The following is a 9,505-nucleotide window of genomic DNA, read 5'->3' as shown; positions in this document are numbered from 1 at the left end:
GAGTTACGTTATGTTCTTTTCGTGTTCCAAATGATTTCGTTGAACCGTTCGCAACGGCAGGCACATCTGTGCAGCGCGAAGAGGCATGGTTATGATTTACCAAGAGTCACATTCGTGCGTTTATCACGGAAACCCAATGGTTCGATGGCCATCTCTTCTTACCTCGGGAGTGAACGCCATGTGGCGCCGCTCCAGAAACCCAATGGTGCGACGGGCGTCTCCTCCGGTGATGCTGTTCTGGCTCGTCGCCTGAGGCTAGGCTCCGGCTATTTAAGGCGGACAGACGGAGTCGTGAAACCCTAGCCACATTCTACTCCTCCCATCATTCGCCGCCAAGCCTTCCATTCCTCTTGCTCATCACTATTCACTGACCATCTCCGCCATGGCTGGGCAGAAGGATACTACTCCAGACGGCCGTACCCTGTCGCGGGAGGAGATCCCGGCTCGTGAGGGTTCCTCGTTTGTAAGTTCACCCTGTTTCTGCTTCTCCTTCATTCATTTTTTGTTTCTTTTCGGCTGCTTTGATTTAGTTTGTGAAACATGAATTATTGTGGTCAGCTGACTCCTAATTTGATGTGGGTGTGTCTTGCTGATACTGATTTACAGTCAGTTGGACCTACTCTCATTAACCTGGTCAATGGGATGAATGCCTTGGTTTCACTTGCAAAGGTTGATAGAACATACAAGGAGTTGTTGGAGGTCACCTATGATTGGCAGCAGTTCTACCAGGAAACAAGAGAAGGTTTGGAGAAGGCGAATGCCAGGATCGTAGAAATTACGTCTATGAGGAGCAATCTCCTTGAAGAGCACACCCGGTCGTTGCAGGAATCGGCAGCAGCTGTGAAGCGACATGACAAGAATATGAAGGCGCTGAAGGAGGAGATTGATGAGCTGCGTCGGGAGCAAACCAGCAAGAAGGTCGGTGGGGACTAGATATACAGCAACGTCCCTGGCTGTTGTGTGCGTCTGTTGTTGGTAAGCAGTGGAGTGGAGTTTCTTACCTTGTCTTGTGAAATTTCGGTGTCAGCTACCTTGCTAACAAAATGTATTTTGGTTTCGAGTATCATTGTAATTAGGCGCGTTACTTATGATGCACGGGACGTGAAGTGTCTGCAGCCACGGTTGTGAACCTAGTATTGTAATGACTTACGTACTAATGTAGGCGTGTACGTTCGTGGCTTTTGTGTGTTGCAGTGTTTCGGGTCACGGACACGGGCTTGCACCCCACAAATTCATGGTGTGGTTTCATATAGAGTCACGTTCGCCTGTATTTGTGTTCGAAATGATTCCGTTGACTCGTTCAGAAAAATAGGCACGTACGCAGGTGAATTCCATGGGGGCATGGTTTCGTCTTTCGCATAGTCACGTTCGTACGTTTATCATGGAAAGAAAGCATAATCGGTTTAGATGTTAACACTAGCTGTTTACTTTGTGAGTGGCCGATTTGAGAGTCCAGTTGTTTAAAAGCGTAAGTTCCTTGTTTTTAAAAGCCATGGTTCTATACTGAGTTGCGTCGTGCTTCTTTTATTAGAAGCACGGGGGTGAAGTGAATACAGCCGCGGTTCTGTACCAGTCAGCGACATGAGTTCTGTACTGACAATGGCGTGGACGTTCGTGGTAATGTTAAGGCTCACAGGCACGGGCGTGAAGTCATGTTCCCCTGTGTTTCTGTTCTGAGTGCTTCCTTTGACTCGATCATTAGGAGATGCACGGCCGGTAACCCCACAGAGGCATAGCTTTGCATTACGCATAGTCACGTTCGTTTCTTTAACCCAGCGGAACGGGTTGAGACGCCAACACTTACTATTGAATCTGTGAGGCACCAAATGGCCTATGTGAGGCACGCTGTTTTTAAAAGTTTGTTTCCTTGTTTTCAAAAGCACAGTCACGCTTCTTTCTTGATGTTTCGTATATTACTCGATAGCGGCGTGGAGTCGATTAGATGGGAGAGGTACGTGCATGGTGTGGTAATATATAGAGTCACGCTTGTCTATGTTTGTGTTCCAAATAATTCCGTTGACTCGATCAGATGAAAACCCAGCAGAAAGGCACCGTTTGGTCTTACTCACAGTCACGTTCGTTTCTTTAATTGCGGAAACCGAGCAGAAAGGGTTCGGGTGTGATCACTCACTGTTTACTCGGTGAGTCACGGAATGGCTTGTTCGAGAGAAGCTGCTGTGGTGTATTATTTGCACGGTGGTGGGTCCCAGGAAGTGACGGCGTGGTATTCTGAAGAGTCACGTTATGTTGTTTTCGTGTTCCAAATGATTCCGTTGAACCGTTCGCAACTATAGGCATGTCCGTGCAGCGCGAAGAGGCATGGTTATGCTTTACCAAGAGTCACATTCGTGTTTTTATCACGGAAACCCAACGGTTCGACGGGTGTCTCTTCGTATTAGGGAGTGAATGCCGCGTGGCGCCGCTGCAGAAACCTAATGGTCCGACGGGCGTCTCCTCCGGTGACGCCGCTCTGGCTCGTCGCCCGAGGCCAGGTTCCGGCTATTTAAGCAGGACGGGGTCTCAAAACCCTAGCCACATTCAACTCCTCCCTTCGTCCGCCGCCAGGCCTTCCACTCCTGTTGCTCATCACTATTCACTGACCATCTCCGCCATGGCTGGGCAGAAGGAGACTACTCCGGACAGTTGTGCGCTGTCGCGGGAGGAGATCCTGGCTCGCGAGGGTTCCTCGTCTGTAAGTTCACCCTGTTTCTGCTTCTCCTTCATTCGTTTTTTGTTTCTTTTCGGCTGCTTTGATTTAGTTTGTGAAACATGAATTATTGTGGTCAGCTGACTCCTAATTTGATGTGGGTGTGTCTTGCTGACACTGATTTACAGTCAGTTGGAGGTAGGGTTAGTCTTCATCATGGTCTTGAACAGAAGTCCCCTTCTGTAGAATTGGGGAGCAGCTGTGGCTCGAAAGAGAAGGGAATGGTGAGCGGGGCGGCGACGGCAAGTGCCGTGAGGTCCTTGTTAGTTACTCTCAATAACCTGGTCGATGAGATGAATACCTTGGTTTCACTTCCAAAGGCTGACAAAACATACGAGCAGCTGCTGGAGATCACCTACGCGTGGAAGAAGCTTTGCGAGGAAACAAAAGAAGATTTGGAGAAGGCGAATGCCAGGATCGTAGAAATTACGGATGAGACGAAAAATCTCCTTAGAGAGCACATCCGGTCGTTGCAGGAATCGGCCGCAGGTGTGAAGCAACATGACGAGAATATGAAGGCGCTGAAGGAGGAGATTGATGAACTGCGCCGGGAGCAAAGCAACAAGAAGGTTGGTGGGGACTAGGTATACATCATCGTCCCTGGCTGTTGTGTGTGTCTTCTGTTGTTAAGCAGTGGAGTGGAGTTTCTTACCTTGTCTTGTGAAATTTCGCTGTCAGCTACCTTGCAAATAAAATGTATTTTGGTTTCGAGTATCGTTGTAATTAGGCGCCATAACTTATTATGCACGGGACGTGAAGTCTCTGCATCCACGGTTGTGAACCTAGTATTTGTAATGACTTGTGTACTGCTGAAGGCGTGTACGTTCGTGGCTTTTTTGTGTTGCAGTGTTTCGGGTCACAGACACGGGCTTGCATCCCACAGATTCATGGTGTGGTTTTATATAGAGTCACGTTCGCCTATATTTGTGTTCGAAATGTTTTCGTCAACTCGTTGAGGAAAATAGGCATGTACGCAGGTGAATCCCACAGGGGAATGGTTTTGTCTTTTGCATAGTCACGTTCGTACGTTTATCATGGAAAAAGCAGAATGGGTTTAGATGTTAACGCTAGCTGTTTGCTTTGTGAGATTTGAGAGTCGAGTTGTTTAAAAGCATAAGTTCCTTGTTTTTAAAAGCCATGGTTCTGTACTGACTTACGTCGCGCTTCGTTTATTAGAAGCATGGACATGAAGTGAATATAGCCGCAGATGATGACTTGTGCACTGTTGATGGCGTGGACGTTCGTGGCAATGTTAAGGGTCACAGGTACGGGCGTGAAGCACTAAAAGGCATGCTACCGTATAATATAGAGTCACTTTCCCGTGTGTTTGACTTCTGAATCATTCTGACGACTCGATCAGACGGAGAGGCACGGGCGTTCAACGCACAAAGGCACCGTCAGGTTCTTTCTTTAATTAGGGAGACCCACCGGAATTGGTTCAGATGTGAACACCCACCGTTTTCTCTGTGAGGCACCGAATAGCCTATTTGAGAGATGCTGGTGTGGTATATTCTTCGCACGGTCATGGGTCCCAGGAAGGCACATCGTTTTATTGTGTACAGTGACATTAGTTTGTCTTGGTGTTCCAAATGGCGTGGTTTTATGTAGTCTCGTTCGCCTGTATTTGTGTTCGAAATGATTCCGTTGACTAGTTCAGTACAAGAGGCACGGACATGAATGCCATCAGGGCATTGTTGGGTCTGTCGGAGAGTCACGTTCCGTAAGTTTATTGTTGAAACAAGGCGAAATGGGTTTAGGTGTTAATGCTAAATGTTTACTTTGCGAGTGACCGGTTCGAGAGTCGAGGTGTTTAAAAGCGTAATTTCCTTGTTTTTAAAAGCCACGGCTCTGTGCTGAGTTTTGTGGCGCTTCTTTTATTAGGAGGACGGGCGTTAAGTGACTACAGCTACGGTTATGTATCAGGTATCGACATGACTTGTGCACTGATGATGGCGTGGACGTTCGTGGCAGTGTTAAGGGTCACAGGCACGGGCGTGCAGCATTAAAGGCATGTTGTCATATAATATAGAGGCACGCTCCCGTGTGTTTGTGTTTCTTATGATTCCGTCGACTCGATTAGATGGAGAGGCACCACCGTTCAGCGCACAAAGGTTCTTTAATTGGGGAGAGCCAGCGGAATTGGTTCAGTTGTGAATACCCACTGTTTACTCTGTGAAGCAGGGAATGGCTTATTCGAGAGACGCTAGTGTGGTATATTCTTCGCATGGCTATGGGTCCCAGGAAGGCACGGCGTCGCATTGTGTAGAGTGATGTTAGTTTGTCTTGGTGTTCCAAATGATTCTGTTGAATCGTTCGCACTGAAAGACACAACTATATGTGTTACACGGAGTCACATTCGTGGCGTCCCCTCGTATTCGGTGTGAACGCCGCTCCGGAAACCCAAGGGTCCGATGTGCGTTTCATCCGGTGACGCCGTTCTGAAGGAGGTGGAGGTATTTAATAGAGTGAACGCCACGTGTCGGCGCTGCGGAATCCAAACGGACCGACGGCCGTCTCATCCGTCGGTGAAGTGAACGCCGCGTGTCACCGTTCCGTTGCCCGAGGTCAAGAAGCAGTTATTAAAGCCGAGCGGCGTCCGCCACCACTAGACATCATCCTGCTTCTCCCTCTTTCGCCGGCAATCTTAGGAAATCACCCATCTTCCTCTTTTCATTTGTGACGTTCCCCGCCATGGTTCGACACAAGATAACTACTCATGCGATGCTTACTCCTGAGCGTCGCTTTTAGTTGTAGGAGGACATCCGTTCGAGGCACGCTGCTCGGGTCGCAGCTGGCATGTCTCCGGACTCGCCGGGGCCGGAGGAGATTGGGGAAGTGGAGGAAGTGGAGGGGGATCCGTCGGAGCTCATGCAGGGAGTTGATCCAGTTGGGGGAGATGTGATAGAGGAAGAGGAGGGGGGTGACAAGGATGAGGAAGACGACGCGGAAGGCGTGGACGAGGATGACGAGGACGGCGAGGAAGGCATGGACGAGGATGAGGAGGACGACGGGAAGGTGTGGACGATGACGACGAGGAAGGCGTGGATGAGAATGACAAGGACGACGAGGAAGGCGTGGACGAGGATGATGAGGACGTCGAGGAAGGCGTGGATAAGGACGGCGAGGAGGCTGGTGACGAGGAGGACGAGGACGACGAGGAGTACGGTGACGAGGAAGACGAGGCAGAGTTCTATCTCGGTGAATCGGCCTTGATGGCGGAGCAGACCGCTATCCTGGAGTCCATCCAAGATGAGGCGTATGTGGAGTCCAACCGGCGATTCCTCCGGGAAGAGCAGGCGAAGATCGATGTGCTCTTCGACGAGCTGGATGCGGAGCAGGAGGCGGAGGCCAATGACGTCGATGTCAGAATGGAGATAGTGGACATCTCCGACGACGGGGAGTAGTGTTGTTTTGTTGGTAGATGTTTTGCTTTTCCATGCTTTTTATGCTTTTCATGTTTTCTGTGTCTGTAAAGGTTGAACAATGTGAAGCAATCGTCGTTGTCAGAATGGAGACAGTTTCGTTTCCATGTCAAACAATCGTGTTTTGTTCCTAAGTAGTAGTACTACGCCGTCCAAAATAAATGTGTCAATTTTGCAGTACAATTCACGTTTTGCTGGTTAGTACAGCGTTGAGCGAATTAATTTGTGATGGAAGGTGTATGTTTTATTACAAATAGCAGTTTTAAGTAACATATTTGGGTCGGAAGGCGTATGTTTTATTAAACTGTATTGTTTTATTATAGATTGCAGTTTCAAGTACAAAATAAACGTCTCAACTAGGGCACATATTTGATTCTAGAGATTTCAGTGTGGTTAGATTTGATTATGGTTTCAACATTGTTAGATTCTAGAGAGGTACTCAACAACATGCACAAAAAAGCCACAGATGTGCTTCTGAGAAACACCGTCTTGCATGGTTTTACCGCAAGATGGGATTCGACATTTATCCAGGACATTCGGAGTTTTATAAGTGTAGAAAGAATTGTTTTTCACTTATATGTTGTGTGGCAGAGGCATGGCAATTACTTTTGTGAGAGGCATGAATGTGCCGACGGAACGGGCACAGTGACGTATGAAATAGGTGCAAGGTGGTCCCTAATGTCTCCTTAAGGTATCATATATACACTTTACTGTTACAAGCACAATCATCGTTCTTGTTGAGGCACGGAGGTGAAGGATGGAGCATTTGCATCTGCGATAGTCACGTCCTATATTAAGGAGGAAGCAAATCTTCACGTCTGCGATACGTCGGAAGCTGGCTGTAAGGCACGCTCCTGCCTCTGCGTTTTCGTTGACGTCACGTTTAGTGCCAGTGGGGTGGACGTAATGCTCAGTTTGCTGATGTTTTTGTTCTCAGCAACTTTCTTAACATGTTACTCCCGAGAGAGGTACGGTGTTACCTGACGTAGAGGCATGCACGTAACTAACTGGAGGCACGGAGACGTGATTTCAAGGGAGGTATGGACGCGAAAATGATCGTTATGCAAGGACGTGAAGGTGTGCCTCTGTTTTAAAGAAGCTTTCAGTGACACATTTTCATTGTGGGGGGCATGGACTATGAGCTCCATGTGTTTTCGAAGGCATTAGGCCTCATTAATGAACATACCAGAAATAAGGTGAATCTTTTGGTTGACGTCTAGAATGTTGCGTAAAGTGACGTGAAGCCAAGTTACGCATGGTCCCCTTGTTATCAGAGGCACATAGGCACAGAAGTGCCTATTGTGGTGCACTGGAAATAAAATTGTGCAAAAGACATGTAAACTGCAAGCAAACTACAAGGTTAACTGCGACACAAGCAAACCTAAATTTATAACAAGCAAAAGGCAGTCTTGAGCGAAAGCAAATCTAATAAAAAATCTAGAATGTTCTAGATAATTTTGTTTGCCGGGACCATCTACTTCAGTAGTCGTAGTCGCCACAGGACCTAGCACGCTTTCTGGTCTGCTCCTTGTCGAGTTTTGCCCGATGAAGCCCTTCCTGGATGATGCTGAGGCGGCTCCATATCGCGTACGCAGCGTAAGCGTCCTTTACCGCGTACTCGATGTGCCTCTTGGACAGGGGCATGCACGCCCAGCACTGGTGCTCTGCGTCAGTGAGCTCTACGTCATGGACAAGGATGCCTGAGACGTCCCCAAGGGAGTCTAGAGGCTTGGTAGCTGTAGGCACCCTCCATTCCTTCTGGATGTCGACGTAGTGGGCGATCTCCAGTCCGAAGCGGCCGAGCATCTCTATGTCGCCGTCGATGGAGAAGCCAACAAACGTGTACCTGGGGTCCGCGAGGAAGTTGTCGAACTTGGTGCAGTTCTTGTCGGCCGCGCTCAGTTGGAAGAGCAACACCGGATGATCCTTGCCGATGGAGAGCTGGACTAGGGCGGGTTTCTGATCTTCGCCATGGTCGTTGGTGTACTTCACATCAACTCCGACGATCTTGTGGCGCTCGAACTGGAGGTGTCGCTCGAACTGCTCAATGGTGGTCGCCGCCTTGTGCAAGTCGTTGGTGTGGATCACGTGCAACTTTGTGTTACCGTGGGCCTGCACCTCCATGGATTCCCTGGTGAATCCCATCGCTTGGAGCAGTTGGTCCTCCTGTAATCTGATTTTTCATGGGGAACACTGAGTGGGAGAGCAATGGCGATTTCTGTTCTTTGCGTGTGAGAAGGTCGCGGCGGAAGTCTAAATTTAAGGGCGGTTGTGCACATCGTGGGTTCTGGATCGTGGGTTTTCTTTATAAAAAATAAAAATAAAATCAGCAGTTGTATTTTTAAAAATGTCGTATCTCCAGCAAGTCGTGGAGATGATCGTTGTCTTTCGTAGTTTGCTGTCAAATCTTAACTTTTACAATCTCGTGAGGCATGCATGGGCAGTATGTATTGTAGAGGCACAAGTCTCTGACCAAGAGAAGCATGCTTCAAATGGCAGCTTTAACTCTCAGACACAGGGGCGTGGTACATTTATTGGGAGTGGCAATTGTTTTCAGTGATACAATCGCTGGTAGGAGCAGTGATGTGTTTCTTCAGAGGAACTGTTCTGTGTCCGTGTTGCAGTTGACGCTACGAGATTGTCGGAAAGAACGAGAAGCAACGAGAGGCATTGTCATGCAGCTGCAAGAAGCACTCATGCAGCAAGAGGCGAAACAAGAGGCACAGATACGATGCTACATGATGCACAGAGTTGAAGCTATGTGATTGCACGGACGTCTATTCGTGCTGTGGTGCTATGTGAGGCACGGGCACAAACAAATAGCCATGCACTGAAGTACATGCGCAAGGTCGTCCCTAAGGTGTCCTATACGCTTTATAGTTACAAGCATGGTCGTCGTTCTTGCCGAGGCACAGAGGTGAATGATGGAGCCTATGCATTTGCGATAGTCACCTCCAATGTTAAGAAGGAAGTAAATCTTCATAGACCCGGTACGTCGGAAGCTGGCCGTAAGGCACGCTTCTGCCTCTGCGTTTTTGGTGACGTCACGTTTAGTTCTAGCAGGGTCTCACGTCAGGTAGCGATAGTTAAGCCTCATGGTCTCAAGCTTGCTTGCACTCAGAACAAAGAATCTCACAAATTCAATGTTTACCCAGCAGGGTTCATAGTCATCCAACGTTACTGTCTTCAGACGAAAGTCATCTCTTTTGACAGACGGTCGGTGCCTACGACGCCATGTATTTGTTTGTCTGCAACAGAGTCCTCCCTAGATGTACATGAAGAATGAAAATACTTAAGCTCTAAAAACAAAGATTATGTCGAAAGAGCATCCAGTGTAAGGTATTTATTGGATTCTCTGTAGATACGGGTGTATGAA

The 9,505-nt window shown here is 48.3% G+C and overlaps 1 protein-coding gene across 1 annotated transcript; it reads right to left on the bottom strand.

Moving 5' to 3' along the window:
* Positions 1-7,608: 7,608 nt before the first annotated feature.
* On the bottom strand, positions 7,609-8,274 carry LOC125533763 (uncharacterized). The gene has a single exon (XM_048697124.2). It carries the CDS (start codon positions 8,272-8,274, stop codon positions 7,609-7,611), a length of 666 nt encoding a protein of 221 aa, XP_048553081.2.
* Positions 8,275-9,505: the final 1,231 nt, after the last annotated feature.

This window comes from Triticum urartu, chromosome 1A (genome assembly GCF_056163025.1).
Source record: "Triticum urartu cultivar PI428250 chromosome 1A, HENAU_Tu73, whole genome shotgun sequence".
Classification (NCBI taxonomy): Eukaryota; Viridiplantae; Streptophyta; class Magnoliopsida; order Poales; family Poaceae; genus Triticum; species Triticum urartu.
This window is presented reverse-complemented; position numbering and strand designations above follow the sequence as displayed.

Bases quoted from the DNA above. Each gene is read 5' to 3' on its own strand.
- LOC125533763 (XM_048697124.2), bottom strand. From the start codon at position 8,274: ATGGGATTCACCAGGGAATCCATGGAGGTGCAGGCCCACGGTAACACA.